Source organism: Cavia porcellus, unplaced genomic scaffold, assembly GCF_034190915.1.
Source record: "Cavia porcellus strain 051 isolate PalLab524CR breed Dunkin Hartley unplaced genomic scaffold, mCavPor4.1 scaffold_6, whole genome shotgun sequence".
NCBI lineage: Eukaryota > Metazoa > Chordata > Mammalia > Rodentia > Caviidae > Cavia > Cavia porcellus.
Window position 1 is genome coordinate 62,069,951 of NW_026947489.1, and position 26,564 is coordinate 62,096,514.

Here is a 26,564-nt window from a genome sequence, read left to right on the forward strand (position 1 = left end):
GGCCCTAGGTTCAATCTTCAATACTAAATAAAAAATGCTTTTCTTATTTATATTTTTGTATAAATAAAGCTTAGATGATCTGGCTGTATCTTTCAACAGCACTGGCTTTTAAGCCCCCAGAATTATAGGTGGCTGAATCTAGTGTTCTTTGTACTTAGGTTACAGATGGCCCTTATGACAAAGAGAGATGAAGATTCCTACTGAGAGCAGCCTTGCATCTTCAGGATGAGACCCCTGAGTTAAGGAAAAAAGACATTCTCTTCTAGTAAGTAATACCACATTAAATCTGTCTATTGCCAACAATATAAGTAATTTGGGCATCAAATTAACTGGACATGTTACTCTTTAAAAACTATGAAGATACAGCTTATGTGTGTTTGTTCATCTGTGTTGTGAGACCCGATTTAACCATAAAAAGTAAAAAGCATCAAGGAAGAGCTACCTCCACTTCAGGAGTGCTGAAACAGCACTGACCTGGCTCCCATCTCAGTGTGCTTCACACTCCAGCTGGCGGCTACAGTGCAGGCAGACGTGTAGTAGACCCCAGTGATGACACCAGCCTGCACAGGCCTCACTTGGCCAGAGGCAGCTCCTCCTGGGGGCAAGCCTCACACGCTGTCCACATAGGGAGGGACTCCACTATCTGTAAACTTACAGATGCAGAAGCTAAGGCCCAGTTTTATGAGTGCCTGCTCTATCACTTTGCCAGTTAAATGACTCCGGAGGTGACTGAGAGAAAACCTACACAAATCATCATACCAAAATTCTCATCATGCTGGCCCTGGTGGCTTACACCTGTAATGCCAGCACTCAGGAGGCTGAGGCAGGAGCATCGTTGAGAGTTCAAGACCAGCCTGGGCTACAAAGTAAGCTCATGGCCAGCCTGAACTGCATAGCGAGACCCTGTCTCAAAAAGACAAAAAAAAAAAAAAAAAGACAAAAAACCCCTCATCATATCAGCAGTCTCACCTAGCTTGTTGCTAAGAGCTGCCATGTTTTGATAAAAACACAAGCAAGCATGTGCCTTCTGAAATCACCAGGATGTCTCCTCAGTTTTCATTACAACCTGGAAGAGCATTTGGAGAATCAGCACCATCAGAATCTAGAGGAACGTAGCTGCGGTTTAAGAGCTACCCTGAGATCTCTGATGTGGTGGTGGGCAGAGTACATGAGCACACCTCTGGAGCAGGGCAGCAGGGTGGCCAATACTGCACTGAGATGCTGTCAGGGGACGTTACACAAGACGTCACAGCACCCTGCATAAAGCCCACACAGTTCAAACGGGGCTCAGTGAATGCCATAGCACACTTACCTTTGGTATAGGAAACCGCAACTGAGCTATCTGAACTTCACTGACAAGAGGAACAGTGATTCGATTGGGAAGCACCAGGTAGTTTGATATTATATCCAAAATGATAGTATCGGATAAGCCACTGTTAGTTGGGAAGTAGAGAAACAGAAAACAAAAAATAGACATTAATACCTGCTATCTGTTTTAACAACACACATACCACAAACAAGATACCCACTTACAGAATACTTCTAAATTCTCCAAAACCGTATTTAAAGCCTATGTGTGTCTTCTTTTTTTTCTGACATTGGGGATTGAACCCAGGGCCTTCATACTAAGTTACATTCCCAGTCAGTCCTTTTTTTTGAGACAGGTTTGAATTTGCCATCCTCCTGCCTCTCTCTCCCAGAGTAACGGAATTAGAGGCATATATTTCACCTTTCACTTGCAATACTACTAAGGCTGGAGGTAGAATTTATTCTTAGAACACAAAGTAAGTTTCTAGCTACGTTTAATAATTTCCTAAATAAATGAAAATTATTTCACCATAAATACTGAAGAATTAAGATATTTCATTAAATTTTTAAAATACATGTTTCAAACATATACACAAATGTAGGGAACAGAACATCCATTAGTGCATTCCATGTTCATACAAATTTCTCTCTACTGTTCTATGGTAGCTTCCAATGAAATAATTTAGTTTGCTTTCTTTGTATTAACATTAATAATTTGGTGCTGCCATAAAAGCCACTGGACATCTACTTTAGAACATGAATAAAAATACTTAAAAGAAATTGTTCAACTCAAAGTAAATGTGAGAATTACATATTGTTCATGTGTTAACTTTTAAAAGCATAAAATCAAAGTTTCATTGCTATGAAACAGCTTTGCCTGAACAGTGAAGTTTAAAAGAACCACAGTTCTTGCTAGTTGGGTGCTAAATCACCAACATACACATGCAGCTGCATGCCTGACAACGCTCACTTACAGAGTAACCACTGTTCACCAAATAGTAACAGCACCTGCTGGTGGACAGCATTCACCTGTGCTGTCACAGACCACCTTATGGACCTATTTACCTGGGAAAAGGACTCTAAAACTCCCCAAGCCCGGAGCCGCTTCCTACTGTGTTCCATATGTAGGAGAACCTAGGTCTGTGCTCCCCGAGGGGGTTCACTGCCAACTGCCTTTTCACTTGTGGACTTTTCTCCAGGCTTGTCTTTCCACACCCCTGCACGCTCCCAACCACTGGGTGCAGTGCTGCTCCTGGCCTTCTGCATGGTGTCACCCGGCACAGTGACTTTCCTGAGACACACTTTTCCTGCTCCTCACCTTCCTTCTGCCTCTCAGAGCCCTCCACTCTGTACCTTGTACCACAGCCTAGAGCCCTTCACTGAGACAGAGTCAGCTGGCATCTTTTTAACCAGGAAGCACAGTAGACAGATGCCCATTTCACACAGCCTAGGACAAAATGTCATGGTATTGGCTCATGGCTACTGAACATGTACCTCTTTGTGGGATATTTGACACATGAGGCTTGCTATGGCTCTGATTTACTTGATCGACTGTAAATGAGAACCTGGAGCCTGAATTTTAATACACAAAATTTACACAATTATATGTATATTTATGTATAAATTACATATAACATTATATTTATGTTATAAATTACATATAACATATATTTATGTATAAATTACATATAACATTTATGTCTATAATTTTGTTTTAAAGGGGTATTTCTATAGAACCCTTTTATACCACAGATATCCTTTTAAGTAATGTATTTTTAATCTCTGTGTATGTAATACATTAGCTAGAAATCACTACTGTATGAAAAGAACCTAATACAACAATTAACTAAAATGAGGCTACTGTGAGCGTGGATATAATGACATGAACGTTTGTTGTGCTAGCACACATACCTTTCTTCAATACAGCTGTATGGGCTGACCCCACCCTTGCCAGGACACAGCATGTCCTGCTCAAGGGACCCTTGCAGGTGGCTAACAGTCTGAGTAGCAAAGCAGATGCTGAACGGACTATTTCAGTTCTCCTGTAACACTGAAGGAAGCCAAGAAGAGTCCTGTCTGCACCAGAATCCTATTGAGTTGCTTGGGTCCCCCCCCCCCCCCGCCAGCTTACTTTTATCACCTCCACCACGCCCACTGGGAGTTTTACCTTCAGGGATCCCCAGTCTGGGGTTTTCTTTGTTTTCTCCAGGGCTACATGTAAGATCAAAACCTAGTCATCAGAATCATGCACATCTGTCCAGACAGGTAGACATGCATGAGCTAGCTCCAGCACTTGCTGGAAGGAATGGGGAAAGGTTCTTTTCCAATGGAGGATGCAGTCTGCCAAGTGGAAGCTGGCAGGCACTGCTGAGCAAGGACACCACCTGCCTGAAGACAAGCTCTATGGATTCATCTTACCTGAGGTAATCGCTACACAGTATTTCTGGGCATGAATACCGTCTGTGCGTCTCACTGAGAGACCAGGCTGGTGTAGCTCAGAGCAAGCACTCAGTCAGTGCCATGTGTCTCCTGAAGAATTTGCCTTAAAAATATATCTTACTGGACTGAGAATGTAGCTTCATGGTAGAGCATGTGCCTACCATGTGCATGGTTCTGGGTTCAATCCCCAGTAGTGAAAAGAAAATAATGTACTTACCTCTTTAAGACCATCTGAGTTGGTATAATGGCTAAATATTAAGCATACCCCCAAGACTCAGGTATTAAGGGCTTGATTCCCAAGGAAGCAATGTTCAGGGATGGGGTCTGAAGAGGACCTGAACCATGACAGTGAACCCTCAGGAGATGAGTCCCTTGTTGAGGCTGTCAGGAGGTGGGCTCAACTGGAGGAAGTGGGTCACTGGGCAGGTACATTCTTATCCCCTGCTCCTTTCTGTCTCTTTCTTTCCTCTCACTTTGCTTTCTGGCTGCAAGAAGGTCAGATACTTACCTCCACTCTGATGTTCTGCCTTATCACAGGCCTAACACAACGGGGCCAGTCAACCATGGACTGTAACTCCTAAACCCTAAACACCATGAAAACCCTTTTCTTCTTTAAATTGTATTTGCCAGGCATTTGATCACAGTGATCAAAAGCTGACTAACATGGCTGGGTTTGTTGTTGTAAGCACAAATCCTAACAGACATTTATTTACACAAATCTTTTATTTATTTAAGACAAAGTCTCGCTGTGTAGTTTGGGGTGGTCTTGGACTCACTGTATGGCCCAGCCTGGCTCAATCTCACTGCAACCATCCGGCTTCAGTTTCTTAAGTGCTGAGATTATAGGTATACTCTGGCATGCCTGGCTTAGCAAATCTTTTAAATCTTTACATTTCTTCTGCATATCTCTTAAAGAAAACAGTACTTTTCTATACTAAACAGTACTTTTCTATACTAAACCACAGGACCTAACATACACTTTTATTTATGACTGTGCCTCAGACTGCTGAAGTTATAATTTCTCCTATAATGAAACAAAATAAAATTTTTTCATATGGCTACTTCAGAGGCAGAAACAAACATATAGGAGCAGAAAAATTAGTTTGCAATAAAACTTTCATAACCTAATTTCTAAACTGTTTCAGGAAAAAATATCCATAGGTAAGCAAAATACTCACTACTCACTAGAAACATGTAACTATAGCCAACAGGCAAAGCATGTTAGTCTTTGATTAAAACCAGCAAACATAAGTTAAAAGGTTATCATTTCAACACTTGCTGCATGGCAGCAGCCTGTCCAGGTCTGTGTATTTCAGGCAGATGGGCTGTGATGCGTGGACATGCCTGTCACTGCAGCAGGCAACTGCTGTGGGCATTTTTCTTGGTTTTCAACACTAAGTTGTAAAGAATGCAGGAGGCATTGCCAGTAGGATGGCATAGACTTCACTTGGTCTCCATTCTCACACCATTCCTTTCAAAAGGGGGTAGATGATGGAAGGAGTAGCTGCAGCTTTGGAAGAAGGCAGGGTGAGACTTTACTACTTATTTATTTTGAGACAAAGTCAGGCTGGCTTTGAACTCACTTTATAGACCAGGCTGGCCTCAAATTCACAGCAACCCTCTTGCCTCAACCTCCTGAGTGCTGGGATTATGGATGTGCAACATCACACCCCGACAGGGTTAGGTTTTTTTTTTTGGGGGGGGTGCCGGGATCAAACTCATAACCTCGCATTTGCCAAGCAGGGACTTAAGCCACTGAGCTAAACCCCCGGCCCCTAGGTTTAGATTTTAAGTACAAGATTCATTTTTCAAGCTTTCTCTATTGTTTACAAGAAAACAATGAAAACCAAATTAAAATTTTAATTTAAAGAACATGAAAAGGCTGATGTATTTTTTTAAACACCATCACTAAGAAGGTACTTTGAGAGGAACAAAAGGCAAAGGCAAAACACAATGCCCTAAGACCCTCTTGGGAGCCGTTCTGCGCCTGCTTATTTGAATGAGGAAGCTCTACACATGGCTGGGGGGAAACCTCAGCTCTGCTCTTTGCTAGTTTTTCAGGAGAACCTGATGGAGGTACCAGCTCTACTTGGTAGATATAAGTCTTGTCCCTCACCTTTCTCATGTTATTTTTTAACTCTTTTTTTTTTTTTTCGTTTTTATCGGTACCAGGGATTGAACTCACAACTGCCTGCTTCAAGGCAGGTGCTTATGCCACTGAGCTAAATCCCCAGCCTCTCTCATGTTATTTTTAAGACTCTTATAAAAAGACACGGCCCAGTAGCACTCACTTCAATCCAGGGATGTCCAGAAGATTGGTCAGTCCCGTCCAGTTAATCTCTAAAAGCTGGTTTTTAAAAAGAACAAGAATAAGTATCTAAGCTGTTTCCAGTTGTCAATCCAATCCACACAGGTTCTCTTTTTGTATGAACACAATGAGTAGTACATAATGTTGTCCTTTATCCTTTTTCTTTGCAATATATCAAGGCTGTCTCTCCTTACAGGTACATGGAGATCTGCTTCTGCTTTCGTTTTCTGATAACACTGCAGTTTTCACTAGTAAACACATTCAATAATTTATTTACCCATCTACTGTGGACAATTACAGTGTCTGCAATGTCTCTCTCATTATAAGTCAGTGATCATTGTTTACACACACGTTCTTGCATACATATGCAGACTAACATTCAAAAAGTTGGATTTAACGCATTTACAATATGGCCCTACAATGTGCATGCTTCACTGCTGGGTGGCTTACACCACTGGAAATACAGGCATGACTGTCCTGCTGCATGACATGCACTACCTGATAGGGCTGTCCCACGCCACCCAATGGGACAGTCATGCATGGAAAACATCATTGGTTCACGCCAGTGGGAACTCTGAGGCCAAGATTTATATTTTTTTTTAGTGTTAAAAAATGGTACCTGTCTCCCAAAAACACTGCACAAATTTTACATTTTCACCAAAAGTATATGAAAATGTCTTTTTCCCAAACCTCACCAAAACAGGCATTACTGAAATCCCATCTTACCCCAGAAAGAATGGCCAACATCAAGGAATCAAATAGTAAGAAATGCTAGTAAGCCTGTGAGGCAAAAAGGAAGCCTTCTATATTTTGATAGGAATGTAAACTAGTAAAGGCACTATGCAAATTAGTATGTAGAGTTCTCAATGAAACATGAAATTTCCATTCAACCCAGGTATTCAGCTACTAGGGATCTTCCCAAAACAGTTAACAATATCATTGTAGTGATACATGCACACTCATGTTTACAATGACATGATTCAAAATAGCCAAATCTTGGTGCTTGATATTCACAAACAGATGGCTGGATAAAGATAATGCAATATTTACATACAGTGGAGGACTACTCTGTCATAAAGAAAGATAAACCAGTTGTTAAAAAAAATAGATGTCTCTTGAGATCATAATGCATAACATCAAGTGAAATAAATCAGACACACAGCCTAATATTACACGGTTTCTCTTACCTTAGATACCCAAAACAGAAACAAAGAGCAAAATAAAAAGGGAAGAAGGAAGACAAAACTTTCTCAGATGAAAAGAGGATCAAGAGATGGAGACAGGGAGAGGAGGAGAGAATTAAAGTAAGGAACTGAGATGTGTTATGTCCATGAGCCAACTCCCCACAAGGAATGTAAATATGTTGGACTACAAATATGTACTAAGAAACATTTTTTAAAAACACTAAAAATCAGCCCATGTGGTAGCTAAAAAATGAGATTTTACCAATGCATTTTCCTATGAGTGGAACATGCTGCATTCACTTATTTCACATTTGTACTTATTTATCTCAGAGCAATAATCTACTAAGTGGACAACAACCAGTTGAAAATGTTGATTACAAATACTGCTTTCTGGGAAAAAAAAAGGCTGCTCTTCCTAGTTTTCAAAAATAGACACTGTACATAATAGAATTACTTGTGTTTTATACTTGTAGAAGAAATGCTAAATGAAACTGCAGGATTGCAGTTGCCAGTTAGGAAAACAAAACTGTTCTAATCACTCCTGGAACTTAAACATAAATGTAAACTAGAAAGGTGGAGTCTACTGAAGAGACCAAAAGTAAGAAAAAGCAACATATTTAAAAATTCCTTCAGGACTCAGAGTTTTCAGCATGTGAATGAGATCTAAAACACAAGAAGGGCCAGGTGTAGTGTACGCCTACAGTTCCAGCACTAAGGAGGCTAAGGCAGAAGGGTTGCCATGAGTTTGACACCAGCTTGGGCTATGTGTAGTGAATTCAGAGCTGAACTATACATGGAGACCCTGTATCATAAAACACAAGAACAAAAAATAAAACAAACAGGGCCAGGGATTTAGCTCAGTGGCAAAAGCACCTGCCTGGAAAACACAAGGTCATGAGTTCAATCCCTGGTACCAATAAAAAGTAAACTTTGCCAAAATAAATAAATAAAATAAAACAAACAAACAAACAAAAAAAACCCCAAAACAACTATCCTCCCCTACCAAAAACCTCAGGAGAGAAAAAAATAAGTACTTAATTTTAAATCTGGACTTTCCATGTTACAGAGCATCCATGTATCTCCCAGGACCCCGCTGCCGCAAATCAGGCCCAAATGTGAGGGCAAACTAGAAAGAGCACCCCGAAACCTTATCAGGATCTTTAGAGCATCCACACGAAGGAACCAGGGCTTTAACAAAGCCGGTACAGTGTGGGGGTGTTTCTGCTCATCAGAGAGAGTCTATAAGGAACATAACGAGGACCCCGTGACTAAGGGTACACAGCTGTGAGAATGGGTCTTCAAACCACCTGGTGGGACCAGAAGGTAAAGTTAGAGCACTGCCACATAGGCTCATTGTCGTTTTTCTTTCCTCCTACGGCAACAGGTCAGAAAAATCTCTTATAAAGGAACAGGCAGTCCTCAAAAACCAAAACACACACACACCTGTAATTCTAGCACTCAAGAGACTGAGGCAGAAAGATCACTGTGAGTTTGCGATCAGCTTGAGCTACCAAGAGCTCAAGGCCAGCCTAAACTGGTTTTGAACTAAGTAGCCACAGGTTGGCTCTGAACTTGTGGCAATCCTTTTGCCTCAAGTTCTCAAAGCTCAGATTATAGAATTGTGCCACAAACTTTTAGCTAAAAAACCCAAAATCTAATCTTCCAAGAATATCTATATATCAGGACATTGAGACATAAGAGGACATTGCACATGTGTAAATCCCATTGTGTGGAAGGTTGAGGTAAGAGGATTGCTATGAATTCTAGGCTAGTCTGGGCTATATAGTGAATACCAAGCCAGCCTGAATGACATCAGACCCTGTCACAAAATAACAACAGGTAAATGAGACCTAGCTTCACCCTCACAGCTCAGTAATAAGACAGAAAGAAATCCTCATGCTTGGTTTTCAAGGTGGTTTTGTGCTAAGCCAGACTCCCACGTCTCCAACATGCCGAGCTTCCTTACCCCAAAGCCCTTCCAGATGGGGCAGCCCTAAGCTTCACTGCACCTACTTCTAGGCCTTGCTACCTTGGTGCAGGTGACGCTGCTCAGATGATGCACAGAACTGCTTCTTCCCTGGACAGCCTTGCTAAAATGACTGAGGTGGGGTCCCCCTAAGTGTGACTGAAATTAAGGGAACTCAATCATAGGAAGGCAGGATTCATGGCAGGGTAGGACCCAGCTGGGCTCTGAAAAAAAAAAAGAGAGAGATCTGAGTGCAACAAGGAAGCCCCAGACAAGGGTCCCAGGTCCAAGGTGCTGAAAGCTCTCACAACTTAATCTGAACACAGCGGAGGGCTTTGGGCTGGAGTCTGAGGTTCAGGGAGTACAAGGAGAGAAAGAATGGGTGTGAGTGAAAACATGGAATGTGAGGGTGAGTGTGAGGTAACTGCCTATGAGAACAGGTGTGAAAGAGAATGTGTCTGAGATTTGAGTACTATGAAAAAGCAATCAAGTGTGAGAGTGAGTGAGAATGAGTATGTGGTAATAAGTGTGAGGGCCTAAGAGCTGAAGATGAATGTGGGGAATGCAAGCGACAGAAAAAGTGTGATAATATGTGCCTAAAAAGACAGCATGAGTGTGCGAGTGAGATATTAAAGCTCAGTCTGAAAAACCTGCACACAGACACCAGGAGGCGCCTTGCAGCAGTGCAAGGGAGTGCCCGGCCTTGGAAAGGAAGAGCTACTGAAATGAGCCTCCCTACCCCACCTGGGCTTCCCAAAGACTGTTGGGGACCCTGGGCACCAGGGCCTCCTCTGGGTGACCAATAGCTCTGTTCAGAAAATGAGGAGTGAGGGCAACATGTGTTCCCAAGCACAGGAAACCACCTTGGAGCAGTGGCAGCTCCTGGTTACAGAAGGATGCTGGCTTCACCAGGGCAACCAATGTATCCACGAATTTCATTAAGACTGCGCTGTTCAGGGCAAGAGTCACCTGCAACCTCTGTAAAAAATACAACTTGACACTATTTTTTATTTTGGCTAGCTGTAAAGTTCAAGAATGATTTCTTTGTTTTAAAATAGGATTTTTGGTTTTTCATTTGGGGTATATAAAACTGGAAGAGCAACTTGATTGGTTTTGGGAATTTTTAGTTCCTCCTCCCAACAAGTACTACATCATCAAAACTAATTTAAATAAATCTTTGGGTGAGACTGTGCACCATGTAACCCAGAACTATGGGATGAGGAAGCAGGAGGGTTGCAAATCTGAGTACAGCCTGGCCACTGAGTCAGACCGTCTTACAATTTAAAAAAAAAAAAGGTGTGTGTAAGGTAAGGACATAGCTCAGGTGCAAAGGGCCTGTGCTCAATTCCCAACCCAAAAAACAAAACTAAAACTAAAGTCAACGAGCAGAAAAATGTGTAAATGTTTTTGTACGAGATCTGGCACTACACTTTTGAATCTGAAAAGTGAGTCATTAAGTAATAAAAAAAAAATTTAAGCTATATTTTTTTAAGCATAGTTTGGCAACTAGTGGTAAATCTGTTTTCGTATTTTCCGGTTGAAAGTAACTGAAAAAATTCCCTTCCCGCTAAAGTATGTTCCAAGACTTTACTCACCATATAAGGAAAAGAGTGATTCTGAACTTTTTGGCCTCATTCTTTTTTTCTGGCATTAAATTTCATTGGGAAGTTAACACTCTACATTATTTATCTGCTGAAGACCCAAACTATAGAAGAATAGCAAGTTTTGGAAAGGATTAACAGATCTGAATTTTGTTTCATTTTGGGAGATGAGAGGGTGAACTTTCCTTAGATTGTTAAGAGTGCCCAGCTGCATTTCTCAGCACACTGGGAGACTAAGGCAGGAGGACTGAAAGTTGAGCTCAGCCTGGGTAACTTAGCAAGATCCTATTTCAAAAAATTTAAACGGAGCAGGAAATGTAACTTGACATGAAGGTCCTGTTTCAGTCCTCAATATTACAAAAAGCAAAGCAAAGCAAACCCACAAAACTGTATGTACAGTACATTCAACATACTCTCCTCAAAAGGGAAGGGTGTTCACCCAAACAAAGGCAGCCCTCATCTCAGGAGGAGTCAGAGAGGCCCAGCTGGGGGACATCACTGCAAAGTGCTCAAGAGCATAAGCTCTGTGTCAGACTACTCTGTGGTTTTGTGCCAGCTTCAGTGTTGTTAGCTGTGTGTCAAGGACAGATAAGACTCAGCTTCAGGTTCTGATCCAAAAAAGGAAACATATTTAGCTTCAGAGGTATTAGGATTAAATAAGCAAATCTCGACTATACAGTGACTGGTGCTAAATGAAATTTAGCTGCACCTTATTCTTTTTTAAAAAATAATTATTTTCTAATTTTCTACAACAAACTATTTTTATAATCATGAAAGAACACTGTTTATTAAGAGATGAAACCAGGTGGGGAGTCACACACCTATCATCCCAGCACTCAGTAGGCTGAGCTAGGAGGATTCCTGCAAAATCGAGGTCAGCCTGGGCTACACAGCAATACCATGTCTCAAAAAAAAAGAAAAAGATGAATCTTTCAGTTAATGAATACAGAAGTACAAAACACTCCGAGGATTCACCTATCAGAAGGAGAAAAAAGTGATGGACAGAATTTTGTTTTGCCACTTTACACCATCCAAATTGTCACTAAAAAGCAGGTGAAAGTTACATAAATGTTGACTTACTGGTTTCCTAAGGAAGAAGATGGACAAAGCTCCAACTAAAGGCATGTCTCCAATCAAGGGCTCCAGGATCACCCGCATTGTCCCATGGATCTAAACTCACAGGAAGCCAAACATATAAAAGAACATAGCACGGAAGGGCTGCTTAGTGACTTTCAAACATCTGACTTCTCTTTCTCCCAACTATGACACAAATAAAAATGTACTTTTAAAACATTCTGCCTTAGTAAACATTTTGTAATTTTCTTTTTGACTATAGCAAGCTTTAGAAATGAAAATTTAAAAAGCTTACCTGTATACTTTTCACGCCAGCTCTACAAAAATAACGTTTGATCTCTAAATCGATCTCACAATTTCCTACAAAACTGGCAAAGAAAAAATTTTCCGTTACATAAAGTGAGTTAAATTAATTGTTCTTTTAGTTGCTACAGAACTGCAAAGCATATAATCTGAGTAAAACAATAGTTAAGCAACCAAAATCAGACTGTAAGCAAAAACCGAAAACACGTGACCGCATTATACTATTTTGCTGCTCCAACTTGCAGGTTCAGACAATCCTCACAAAATCTGTGAAAACTACTGTGTGTGTGTACCCGCATGTACGGAAATACATATATGTGTACGTATACATACAAAAATCTCAGGGGCAGGGGATTTGGCTCAGTGGGATAAACGCCTGCCTTGCAAGTGCATGGTTGTGAGTTTGATCCCCAGTACTGAAAAAAAAAAAAATCTTATTGACTGAATGTAAATGTACATTTTCAAAGGGAAATGCAAGTAATGATGCACAACTTCTAAGTTTTGATGGCAGATAGTTACAAATCCCATGTTATTTAAAACATAAAGAGGTTTTCAGTACCAGTAAATTTCATATTCTTTCTTTTTGATTGTAAAATTCTTCCTGAGCCACTACAAGACTCTGTGACATCAAAGGTCAGAGAAAACATGTCCCTTCAGGGTCTCAGCTTTACATGAGAATTAAGTCATTTTATTATAACACTGAATCCAGAGTCTGTGTCTACTTTTAAAGTAAGCATAAGATGTCACACAGGTTTGCATGGTATGGTGTATGTTTGACCCTTACCCTCGGTTCCTGAAAGCAGGGCATCAGATTTCTGCCTGGCACGTTTGTGGAGTTTGATAAACACTGGTCAGGGAGTGTCCAGGCAGATGAGCAAAAACAGTAACAAAAGGGATCTGGGATGAAATTCTTCTAGTATTTATTGACCTAGTGTCAAAGCCAAACCTACAGATTCTTTTCACTGAGAATTATTCTATGCCTAATGATAAACTTGCCAATAACCTGTTGTAAAACTTTCCGTTTTTTCAACTAAGACTTGGTCACTTTATTTCTAAATCTTTAAAATTTCTCCTTTCCCATCCCCACAGCCAATGTAGTAAAGATCCTTCTCTGGAACACACACACACACACACACACACACACACACACACACACACACAAACATACACCCCGAATGCAAAAGTTGTTATGACAGCATCTTCCACCTGACATCAGTTAACTGTATTATTCAAATATTTACTTAGACAACGTGTATGGAATACTCATTTGGTGCCAGGGGCACCAAAGATAAAACAATTTCAATCCTAATGCATTTATCAGCTTTGAGGACAGGCTTTGGGGACATGGCTTGACCAAGACATGAGTGGGCTTCCTCTCTCCTCTCTCTACTGAGAACAGTGGGTTGATTCCTGGTACTATGGAGAGGTAGTGGAACACTTAAGATGAAGGCTTAGTGGCAGAAGTTCGGTCACTGAGGTTGTGCCTTGAAGAGGGCGCGGGGAACCTGGCCCTTTCTTCTCCCTGCTTCCTGCCTGCCCCGAAGTGAGCAGTTTTCTCCTGCACACGCTGCTGGCAGATGCACTGCCTCACCACAGGTTCAAGGCAAGGGGCAAGCAACTATAGACTGAACTTCTGAAACTGGGACCAAATGAACCTTTTCTCCTTCAGGGGCGTTTATCTCAGGTATTATTTACAGTGACGAAAACTAACAGGCCTCATATGGCATACAGGAAGGCATGAATGAGTTCAAACAGCAATGAGGACAAAAAATGAACTACTATGCTAGGCATACCCTCATCTCCTTTTCCCTCAACTTAAAAAGTTACATTCAAATATGTAACACAAGATTTACAATTTAACTATTTTTAAGAACACAAAGCAGTAGCATTAAATCACCGTAATGTTCTGCAATGTTGTCACCATTTACCTCTGGAATTTTTTCATCTTGCTAACGGAAGCTCTGTACCTACTAAACACTAACTCCTCATCCTTCCTCCCTAGAACTCACCATTCTCCTCTGTCTCTATGGGTTTGATTACGTCAGGGACATCACGTAAGTGAAATCATGTGGTAGTTGCTTTTCAGTGTTTTGCTTATTTGATGCATGGTGGCAGGTGCAGGTGTGTGCAGAGAAGCATGAACACGAGGGACGGGTTTGTTTTCTAACTGCACTCACAGGTGCTCAGCAGCAACAAGCCATGTGGATGAGAAGGGCATTCATCTATCGGTGAGGCTGTGACCGCTGCAGGTATGCAGCCCATCACTGACAGAAACGCTACAGAATGTGACTGTAGTGGTGTTAATATGGGTGTGCAAATATTTGCTCAAGCCCTTGCTTTAATTCTTCCAGGCATCCATGTGATATGTCTGAGTGTGTCCTGTGAGCACTCTTTTGTTAAGACATTCATCTCCCAGTGCAGTGCTGCACTGGAAGGAGGAACCCAGCAGGAGGTGTCTGGGTCACGGGAACCTCCTCACGCATGTGGGCACTCGCTCCTGGAGGCTCTGAGAGCACAGGGTCAGGAAGCAAGCCTACTGCACTTGCTGTTCCACTTCCCCCATGAGGCAGCACGGGGCCTAATTCAAAACCACCCATCGTCAGGCAGTGCCAAAATAAAGCTCTGTTCTATGTGAGCCACTCAGTCTTAGATCCCCTGCTGCAGAGACAGCAGATGGACTAAAACAACATGGTAATTACATTTCTAAGGTTTTCAAAAAGTGCCAAACTTTCCACAATAGCTACACCACTTTTCCTTCCTGTTGGCAGTGCTCAGTTCCAGTTTCTTCCCATCCTCCCCAGCACCTGTTAATCTTTTAAATAGTAGCTATCCTCACGCACGTGAGACGGTATCTATCTGTAGCTTTATTTTCATTTTCCCAATAAGTAGGGTGCTGAATGTCTGTTCATGTGCTTATGGGTCATTTGTGTAACTTCCTTAGAAAAATGTCTTATTCAAGGCCTTTGCTCAATTTTGAAGAGGGTTTTGTTACTACTGAGTTTCCAAAGTTTTCTACATGTTCTGAATATTCATCCCTTATCAGATTTATGATTATAGCTTGTATTAAGTCTGCAGACTGCTTTAGGTAGTATTTCTATTTCAACAGTATTAAGTTTTCAATTCATAAATATAGAGTATCATTCCATTTATATGTCCTGTTCTTTAACTTCTTTGAGCAATTTTTAAAAGTTTTTATTGCACAAATCTTTCATCTGCTGAGTTGTTTATTTCTAAATATTTTATTCTTTTTGATTCTATTGTAAAAGAATTTTTTCTTAACTTCTTCTTTACAAAAAAAATCATGTCATTTATGAACAGAGACAATTTTACTTCTTCCTTTCCAATTTGGATACATTTTATTTCCTGTTCTTGTCTAATTGTTTTGCCTGTATTGAAGATATATGGTGAAAGACATCCCTGCCTTGTTCCTGATCTTAGAGGAAAGAATTTCTTTTTTTTTTTTAATTTTAATTTTTATTTTTTTAGAGGAAAGAATTTCAATTCTCCTCTGTTGTCATAGGATTTTTTCATATGTAGTTTTTATTATTTTGAAATGAGCTTCCTTCTCAGATTTTTTAGTGCTTTTATTATGAAAGAGGATTGAGCTTTGTCAAATGCCTTTTCTGTATCAACTGAGATAATCATGTAGGCTTTTCTTCCCCTTTCCTTCTGTTAACGTGTATATGACACTGACTGACTTTCACATGCTAAATCATGCTTGCACTCTGGGGATAAACCCTACTTGGTAGTGGTGTACAGTTATTTCAACATGCTGCTGAATTAGGTTCACTGTATTTTACTGAAGATTCTTGCATCAGTAGTCAGCTAATGACTGGCCTGTAGCTTTCTAGCTTTCAATTTCTTTTTCGGAACATATTTTCTCAATGGCAGTTAAGAACTGAGAGCTTGAAGATGTATAATATCTGGGTCTCCAGGAAGAATTTAGTCAAATTATAACAGCCAGTAGGTAAGTATGCTTATTACATCCTTTACCTTATGGGTACAGCTAAGTGGCACTACATATCACTAACCATGACACAAATATAACACAAATAAAAAAACTTACCTAACCTGAAGGTCCAGAATAATTTGTCTTTTGTCTACATTTTCGGTATATACCTTAACACCGTTGACCCTAAGGGGCTGAAATAAGAAGTAGCTTATTTTAAAATACAGAGATGTTAAGAAACTAATCAACCAGCCAGTCAAGTAACCAACCACCGTACCTTATAACATATAGCATAGAGGTGATAAGCACAGACTACAGGAATTAAAATTCTGCTTTTACAACACACTAGCTGTTTAACTCAATGCTAAGCCTAACCCTTTTTCTCAGTTTCTTTACCTGTAAGATATAAATAACACACACATCTCTTTCTGACATTACATGGAGGCATGAACACAGAGAAGCAGCATAGCCTCTGCTCGCCGCTTATTTAGAGGCCTCCCAGCTAAGGGAGCTGCCAGCACGTCCCATGGTGCACAGGAGCCTGTACCTGGAACAACTACAGAAGAGACAGCGTGTTCTCTCCTTGGGGAGAATCAGCATAGACAGAGGAAGGTGGCCCACAGTCTGGAGAGCACAGGATGGGCACTGACACGGCCAGCAGCCCACATTACCACCATTACTTGATACTCCCTCGGGCATACTACCACACCCAAACTACATTGCACAGGATGCCTAAGTGCTGTCTGTGCCCAGGGCTGTATGAAATGGGTACAGATTCTGAGTTTTTATTAGTCATGTAACACAGTGCTACCCTGAACTGTCACCAACTTTTGTAAAAACTGAGTTAAAAATAAAAAAATGGGAACTTACTACCCCCAAGTCATAAAACCCTGAGGCTTTCATTATAAATGATATAGCAACCCATAGTTTCCTTTTTATATACAATGTGATTCCATTAACAAAAATCTATCTTTCATCAACATGATCCCACAACCCAGCATCAGGGTCCTTGGTTGTTTTTATCATCTGGAGAGGTAAACATATCAAGCCCCCTGTCAACTACTGGACTTAAGTGATGTCACATCTCATACTCTAGCAGGACAGACTGGAAAAGGTCACTCCAGTAGAATACAGGGTAGCAGGACACACTACAGGAGATCCAGGAAATGTTAAAAAGAAGGCAGGCCATGAAGACAGAGCTGGCCAAAATGGCTCAACGAAAGGAGGCAACCTAGGACCTTGAAGCATAAAAAAGCTTCATCCCAGGGCAGATCCTGAGCTGCACACACCACAGACACATCAGGCGGCCCTCACAGCAGTGGCTTCCTCCAGAACGTGTGGCTTCCTCCAGAACGTGTGGCTTAAGGTGTTTTTATATTCTGACAGCATCCTACTGTACAAGAAGTCCTGGACACAAGGAAGGGGACAAAAGGAGGAGCTGACCTGCTGGCCCATATCCACTTTTGTGAAGCTGAAGGTGCTTAGATGTGTGTTTGCTCCCCGCACAGCTGGCTCTATGGTTTCTCGAAACAGCTTCTCTATGAATTGGCAAATAAAAGGCCACATGTGCTTTACAGTCTAGAAAAAAAAAGAATTCATAGTAAGCAGTTATAATGCATAATATACTTGAGTCATTGTGAAAATCAGAATCACGTAGTTCACCAGAATTTGGTTTTGAAAATGTATGCAGAAATGGTCTTACAGGAAATCAGCACTTCAAAGTTCAATGTAAGCTTTAAAAGGATATTACAACTTGTTATTGATTAACCAATATACTACAAGAATCAGTTATTTTACGTAAATATTCTGTTTAACAATCACTAAATATTCTGTGGTTTCAGCTCATTGCTGGAAACCTTAAAACTTTATAAAACTCAGTAATTATCCGTTATTCCCTCTACCCCCGTGGTACAAACAGAACCCCGCAGGGGCTTTGTACACAATAAACATGTACTCTTCCACTAAGTTACATCCTTACCCCCATGAATTTTTTCAAAGCCAGACTGCTATCTTCCCAGGTTTGTAGGGTGATCTCTAGGTGAGTATTCACTACAGTAAATGCACACAGTACAGTGATGCACAAAATAAAAGGTAAAGAGCCCAGGTAAAGAGCTGTACTGGTCCAAAAAGTATTTTAAAAATACTATAGATATTGCTAGGCTTTTGGGAGTTATCTCCCTCTTCATAATGTTTTCAGAATTTCCACTTGTGACTGCTATAAAATAGATCTGAGTGCACTTCGCTCAGGAAGCGAGATATAAGGCCACACAGCAATGTCAGCCACCCAGCTCTCTTCAGAAAGCTACGCTTATGACTGCACTCTCTGGAGAGCAGAAGCCAGCCTTACTGGACTGCAACACTGCCAGCTTTCAAACTCCCAAATATGGAAAGATGCTATCTCATCCTTTAATTCCCACTGGTCTCTGGTATTTGGAATATTCTAATCTTACCTTATTTAGCCATTCTGCTCTTTCAGTGTCTGGAAAATGAACCTAAGGAAAAAACACACACATGACTTACTGATTCCCAACAACGGTAAATGTCCTACAGATTATTTCATATTCTTACTGTGTGCCCTGCATTTACATAGCACTTTTTAAAAACATTGTGTTCTAATAGTCTCTAAGGAAGAAGCAGAGATGTACAGCATCTAGCCTGCCTCATTCTCAGAACCTGAAGGCAAAAGAGCCAAGTGCCAGCAAAGGTCACGGAAGCCTTCTGTTTCTGTCTCAGGAGTGTCTCTGGGACCCGAAATATCACAGAACACACAAAGCTGATCTCTTTACTCTAAAAACAATTGTCATTAGTATGGCGTTCCGTATGCTCTAGAAATCCAGACTCAGAGCTTTCAGCCCATCCATCCTCTTTTCATCTCCTCTTTCAGTCGAACAGCCAGCACCTTTCCATAAGAAGCTCTTCTCCATAGAGACTCCCACTCTACCCAAGTGCCTGCTGTAGCTACTCTACCGGTAGTGTTCAAATACTGGAGAAGTGTTTAGAAAAGCAAAATAGTTCTTCTGCTGCTGGAGCTAAAATAAAACATCCTTGCAGAGGAAGGCTAGTACTCGTTCTGGGCACTGACAGGTCTCCAAGGAAGGACAGGGCTGGGGCCACACGGACGCTATGATCACACACTTGGTTCAGAGGTACAAGTTTGTACTGGTGCCTGAGAAAAGGGCAGAAAAGGCTCTGATGCTTAGATTTTCCTAAGTTACAGAGAACTTGAACCAACCGAAGCCCCCAGTCCTGTGCTCTGAGACCCTGGGCCAGGCACAGGACCAGGAGGTGGAGTTCAAAGACGTTTCTTTGAGATCTATTCCACTCTCATGTTTGAATGTGAGAACTGAAAATGGAATCAGCGGAGCTGGGGATTTAGCTCAGTGGCATAAACTCCTGCCTTGCAAGCAGGCAGTCGTGAGTTTGATCTCCGGTACCGATAAAAAAGAAAAAGACAAAAAAAAAAAAAAAAAAAAAAAAAAAAAGAAATGGAATCAGCAGACAATCCTTGGTCCCAGAGAGGCCACTGTAAAGATTCAAGGAGGCAGCCACATCAATCCCAGAAGCCGTGGAGTGACGATTCACCTGGGGCTGGTCAGGAAGAGAGCAATGACAACGGCCACTGCCAGCCCAAGAAGGCCTCATTCTTTATACTTCACTTTCTTTTTTTTTTTTTTTTAATCGGTATCAGAGATCAAAGTCGCAACCGCGTGCTTGTAAGGCAGGCACTTAAGCCGCTGAGCTAAGTCCCCAGCCCAAAACCTCATTCGTCACAAATGATGGGTGCAGGGTGGGGGCGGTGATAGGCCACGCCACTGAGCCTTTGTGAGGCTGGCTGGTGGGAGCACAGAGGAATTGAACCAGTGACCTCCCGTTTGTGCAGGCGCACAGACTGCTGAGCCAGACGCCCGTCTGGGCCTCATTCTTTATGCTACAAGGCAGGAAATGCCTTTTTTTTTTTTTTTTTTTTTTGGTCTTTTTCCTTTTTATCGGTATCGGGGATCGAACTCATGACTTCCGGCTTGCAAGGCAGGCGCTTATGCCGCTGAACTAAATCCTCAGCCCCGGAAATGCTTGATTTACTTCAATCATGAAGTGGACTAGAAGGAGGGGGAAGAAACTGTTTCTAGATTAAATTAGCCTGGATCCTCCTGGAAAAAGAAAAGAACCAAAACCAAAGGGCAGGAATCTCCCAGAATTAAGGAAATAGCTGAGAAGCTGAGACAAAATGTATTCAAAAAGCTAAACAACAGGGAAAAGAGAACTTCTAGTGACTGTAGTCCAGAGGATGTGTTCCCATCACTGCCGAGAGGGACTCTGACCCTGGTGGAAATGGATACAGCAGTGGACTGCACTTTCCCCAGAACAGGGGGATAGTTTGGGTATCACAGTGAGGAAAGCTGCAGGGCCTGCTGGACTCATCTAGATCACACATTAATATTGTGCAGTTCACTCCCAACTGTACTCTGCCTCTTCTCAACACTACTGTAAAGTATCTCAGCACACTGAAAGTCAGATCAGGAATTGGATAGATGGCTGCCACTCAAGGTATGCTAAGCATTAATAGAGACATTCAGCTGCGTTGTCTATCAAATGTATTGTAAGGCTGTATTCCTCTCTGCCCCTTCCCTCTGCATCCATCTAATCACGATGACACACAAAGAGCAAAAAGCAAACCCTACACATCTCCTAGTTGGCGACAGTCACAATGTCTTCACTGTATGTGCTCCTCCTTTTGTAAATTCAGAGTAAACACATCAAACATTTCTGCAGATATCTACCTAAACGCTTGATATACTTGCTCTCTCTTTATGTCTGCCTCCTTTACCACCAAATGGCTTCCCAACTGCGATTAATTTAGCCACCAGAACAAGTATTCTAGAAAACAAGAATTTCATTTTAACTTATTCAAGACCTTAAGCTTGTGCTCCTACTCATTTATCAAATAGTTCAACTTTCTCAGGCTGATCTTCAAAGAGAGCACAAATCACATTTTCTTGGGTTTACAAATCAGCAATCTCACTGCTAGCACGTTCCCATGGCTGTCTTCATATAATGGAGTACTACTCAACCATATAGGTGAATGGATGCAACTCGAGAGCATCCTCCCAAGTGAAATAAATCAGACTCACATATGTAAACACCGTATTGTCTCACTAGTGTGAGAAACTAAGTGAGTAAATAAGATCCAAAATGTACAAGAGATATTGTGAATTGGGAAGAAATTGTTCAAAAGCAGAGAGAAACTGTGATGGGAGAAAGAAGAAAGAAAGAAAGGGAAAAGGAAAAAAAATATATACATGAGACAGCTAAGACAGTTAGTTATACAGCCAGTTTCTCTTAGTTCATTGAAAACAAAGGTTTGAATCAACATTGTTTGGGCATTATTTCATGCCCATAACTTATACTCTGAGTAACTACTATGAAGATAACAATATGTAATATATTAATTATTGTTACTCTCCTATTAGTCTGTTTTAAAACTATTTTTATATAACAATTCTAGTAGGTGCTCCATAGCAGCAGCTTCTTCCTGTGCAGTATTATTCTCTACGTTCACTGACATTTCTTGGCCCCTTTTGGGGGTCAACCAGTGTGCAAGTGACTTCCTGTCCTGTCATGGTTAATGCTAGTGACACCCAAGGTCGGATTCCCACCAGTGTCAGGGATAGGGACAATTGAACTCATGTAGTAACAAAGCTTCCCTACTCAACAGTCATGTATTGGAACACAAATGGCTTTTGACACCAGCAAACTGAACTTTTCCTCACTAGCTACTCTGTAACCAACAACACACCTCTTGGCAGTTCTTTCTGAAGATCATACATATTACTCACTTAGGAACCTGCTCCTATCTGAGGAAAGAGCAACAGGAACATGGGAGGGGTCTGATGCTGCCTGAAAGGGTTATTAACTTTTAGGAAGAAGTAGGATGTACATGTTTGATCTCCATCTCCGATTCTTGACATGCAACTCCTAGAATTCTTCTATTTTAGGGTCTTTTCTAAATTTGGTCTTGTCCTTCAGTTTCTGACACAGACTTCCTAAATCACTTGGAATTTCTTGGTTCTAATCAGATGACTTCCCATGGGTTCCTGGAGAACCTCAGGATGGAAGCTGGATGCAACTCAGGGTTGGAGCTTCCAGCCCATCACCCCTCTTTCCCTCCAGAGAGAGAGGACAGGGATCAAGGTCTAGTACCCAGTTACTTACCAGGCCTCCATCAAAATCAAAAGGACTGGATATGCAGGGCATTTAGATGGTTGAACCTGTGTAGGTGTCTAGAGAAGTGCACTTCTTGAGCATGTGCAGTAGGCAGCAGCTCTGTGACCCTTCTTGACACCCTGCCCTATGCATCTTTTCATCTGGTTGGTCACTTGTGTCCTTTGTAATACCTATTATAATAAACCAGTAAACACTGGTGTTTCCCTGGGTTCTACAGCCATCCTAGTACATTAATAACATTCGAGGTGTGTGTTGTGGGAACTGATTTATAACTGGTCAGAAGCACAGTTGACAACTACTATCTCAAGTGTGTATGTGTGTGTGTGGGGGTGCTGGAATTCTTTTTTTTTTTTTTTGGTCTTTTTGAGACAGGGTCTTGCTATGCAATTCAGGCCAGCCTTGAGCTCACTTTGTAGCAGAATTCTTTTTTTTTTTTTTTAATGTTATTTAAAGAAAGACTAAACAAAACAGAAAATGGGTAGAAATAGTACATACTTTCAAAGAAAAAATAAACAGTAAGAAATCATTAGTTGATGATTACATATTGTCCTCTTACAAATAGTTGTTCAAGATACAAAAGTGAAACATACAAAGTGGGGATTCAAACAGCAAGACTGCAATTGGTTCTGTTCAACTATCCAACAAAAAGTTAGCAATATGGTTATCAATCCTATACACTTCAACATATATGCAGTTATCCATAACTTCATTTATGTTGAGATTAAACAAACCATAGCAGGCTAAAATCACTCTAAACAAAGAATAATAGTATTGGTGGATTTCACATCATGACACTACAATATCAGCACTGGATACTGTAGTGTCTCTTTTTCTTCAAAGTATTTGTTCATCACCCGTTATAAGATCAGTTCTTGTAAACTGTTTATAGGTTCTACACATGCATGAGTCTTTTTTAATTTTAAAGAGGGTAAGATTAACCATAACAAAACAGAGCTGGGCATGGTGGCTCAAACCTGTAATCCCAGCACTTGGGAGGCTGAGGTGGGAGGATCATTGTGAGTTCAAAACTAGCCTGGGCTACAAAGTGAGCTCAAGGCCAGTCTGAACTGTATAGTGAGACAAAACAAAAACAAAAGCATAACAAAACGGATCATAAAGAAACAATTTTAAGAAACATCGATTTCAAAGCAAGTCCACTGGAGATCTTCACTGTCTATCTTATTGTCTCTAGTTTTCTTCCAAGTAGTTGTCCCCATCTTCACACACATTGAATACATACTGAACTAATCTAATCGTAACAGGATGATGAAGGCTTTTAGGTCTTCAAGACCTGACATTGGGGAAGTCAATAATGACTGCCATAATGTCCCTCATTCTCTTCATTATAGCTATCCTTATCTTTATGTATGCTGAAATTGAACGTAAGAGACTAGACTAATATCACTCTGAACAGTAAATAATAGTATTGCTAGATTTTATATCATAATGCTACAGAATTAGGTGCTGGAATTCTTACGGGACCAACTCCTTAATCTGTGGGATCTGATACCAACTTCAGGTGAATAGTGTCAGAATAGAGCTGAGTTGTACGATGTCAGCTGCGTCTGCTGGAGAACTGCTTGGTGTGTGAGGACACATGCCAAGAGATAATAGATGAGGCAACCAAGGAAGGGAAATAAATGCCTAGATCCAGACCTTTTTAGTACCATAAGTGAAGTGCTGTGTTGAATGTGTAGCAAAGTCTTGATTTTTCCTATCCCTGTTATGAGGCAAAGAGAAACCAAGATTCTAAGCCATATGGGGTCCACTGTGGCTGCAGTGGAGATGGAGGAAGGGCAGAGAAGCTGGAAATGTGTTCTGGTCTCACTGAGAAGGGCTGGTTTTATTCTGCAAGCCATAGCCACTCAGGCTTCCAATGGAGATGTGTGATCTTAGAGCTCAAGGAGACGACGTGCAGAACCCAGGCTACTCTGGAAGGAACAGAGAACCACTTGCACAAACATGCCAGAGTTGTGTGAAAGATGATTTTGAGCATCCTATCTCCTAAGGTCTTCAGTAGTTCTGAGGTTTTCAATTTGTAAGTGGTTCTTCAAAGAACCAAAGAAAGTAAGAATATATCAGATTTGAAGGAAGTAAACCTATTACTAAGTTTTAAATTCTGCTCACAAAGTGAAAATCTGCTTCCAATACATATCCATAAACATTTGTTTAGGTTGGACAAAATGGAATTTAAAGTAGCAAAAGCATGATGGAGAAAGAAGGAACTATAGGAAAAGCACAAAACATATTCTCAAGCCATACAGAAATGCATGAACACATATTGTTTAGTTTTAAACCTTATCCTCCAACTGAGAAAAAGAACCTACTCAAATTCCTTTAAGTTCCAATTATAAAAGCTTTTATACTTATTATTTAGATTATCTCTGTGAATCAGGAACAATCATTGCAAGATCATTCAAGTTTATATTAAAACCCAGTTTCCTCACAATCTTTAAAAAGAACAAAAGTCTATTTTTAATATGTTGATACTATCAGTCATATTATTTAGAAAAATTAAACCAAATATACAAAGACCATTTAAGGTGCGCCAAGAACTCTACACGCAGTATCTCGCTCAGTGCTTGCAGGAACCCTTTGAAGGATCAATGGCTCTACCTAATAGAGGCAGAGCCAGCACAAGGAACCCAGGTGGGGTCCAGGTTCCTTCCTGTTACAACCTGACGTGGAAAGAATAAACAGATTTATAAAATGGTCTAAATATTCTAATTTTCATTAAACATTTTCTCATTTCTAAGCATTAAAAATATAATTTGGAATATTTAAAATTAAATGAAAGGAATGAACGCCTTCGAACAACGCTCCCATGAAGAACAGCTTAGCACTTGTCCAGGGTGTTACCCTCCACAGTTCTATGCCCTCAGCATCTGACACAATCAGGGTAACTACCAGCAGCACACCAGACTGACCACAGGGTCAGATGGTGCTTTAAAATGCCACCAGCATCAGCGGCACTGAAGAAAGCAGCATAGTCTTGTTGACTCCTTGTTAAGAGACAAATTTATATTAAGTTTAACTAGGTAATATCTGGGAAATGTGATGTCATGTCTAACTCTATTACACCTGAGGCATTACTATGGCATTTAATATTTTCCCATAAAATTTAAAAGATTAGCAACCCATCAAATAATAAACTGGCTAATCAAAATCATTTATTTATGCTCTTATTTCAAGAAAGAGTAATCTTTGCTCAGTTCTACATACATTCAGGCACTATCTCAAAAGAGAACAAAAATACCACAAACTTCTTGCAGCAATGACTGATTATAGATGATACATTCTTTCACTGTCTGAGCCCACAACCAGGAAGGACAGAGGAATCTCAGTCATTTGGCCCAGCAGCTCTGGAACGTGACACACCAAAAAGAACACTAGGATCGGGTGACATTGATGCAAATCCTGCTCCTTTAAGGCTGCTCTCACAGGAAGCGTAATCAAAATCACCCCAGTGCCATAGGTTCAGCACAGGCACTTTCTAAGCTGAAGGGAAAGTCTGTCAGGGAGTGTGTAAAAACACTGATAGCTGTGAAGCTTTCTGAAACTAAGGCCAGGACTGTGACTGCTCGTGTGTGTGCTCACCACAGATCAAATGGAGACCTGCCAGGCAGGGTAAAACGGTTTCCCTGTTTCCTCAGACTCCGTGGTATAAATCAGGGCTCCTGCTGACAGAGATAGCTGGCTGGGCCAGTGGAGCCATGGGCTTGGCGCCACTGTCACGGTGGCACAAGGCTAGGTCCAGCCAGAGGAGAGGCAGTGAAGCAGAGGCCAATGTCTGCTTACTGCTGTCTACAGGGGGTGCTTTAAAGGAGTGCTTATCTATGCTAATCCATTGTATTTCTTTATTATATGAATGATCATTAACTATTTTTGTAGATTAAGAAAAAAGTCTTTAAAAAAATCTAAAAACTAAATTGATTTCCATACCTTCTGTGACAAAGTTGTCTGAGTTATTTGAAAACCAATTATTTCTAATTCACTAAAAGAATATTATTGGAATTTCACATTATATCTGACACATATTATTCACTCATTCATTTATTATTAAGGGGAGCTTACTTTCTAAGGTATGTGTAGAATGATAGCAGAATTTAAGCTAGAACTAACATTCAGTGGCAGTCAAAATAGAGACATCAAGAGAGTTATCTACTGCCTCACAGCATGTGTCCATAGGTGAAATTTTTTAAAGAGTCAT

General features: G+C 40.9%; 1 protein-coding gene across 4 annotated transcripts in view; it reads right to left on the minus strand.

Annotated features, from left to right (window-relative positions):
- The window catches only part of Esyt2 (extended synaptotagmin 2), a 78,857-nt gene that overhangs the window by 33,664 nt on the left and 18,629 nt on the right, over window positions 1-26,564 (minus strand). For all 4 annotated transcript variants that reach the window (XM_063250859.1, XM_063250858.1, XM_063250860.1 and 1 more), the window contains 7 exons: window positions 18,583-18,624; window positions 17,576-17,710; window positions 16,250-16,326; window positions 12,176-12,248; window positions 11,887-11,976; window positions 6,039-6,094; window positions 1,313-1,433 (listed from right to left, as the gene is read on the minus strand). In XM_063250859.1, the coding sequence (XP_063106929.1) occupies window positions 1,313-1,433; window positions 6,039-6,094; window positions 11,887-11,976; window positions 12,176-12,248; window positions 16,250-16,326; window positions 17,576-17,710; window positions 18,583-18,624 (594 nt within the window). The remainder of the gene's footprint in view (window positions 1-1,312; window positions 1,434-6,038; window positions 6,095-11,886; window positions 11,977-12,175; window positions 12,249-16,249; window positions 16,327-17,575; window positions 17,711-18,582; window positions 18,625-26,564) is intronic.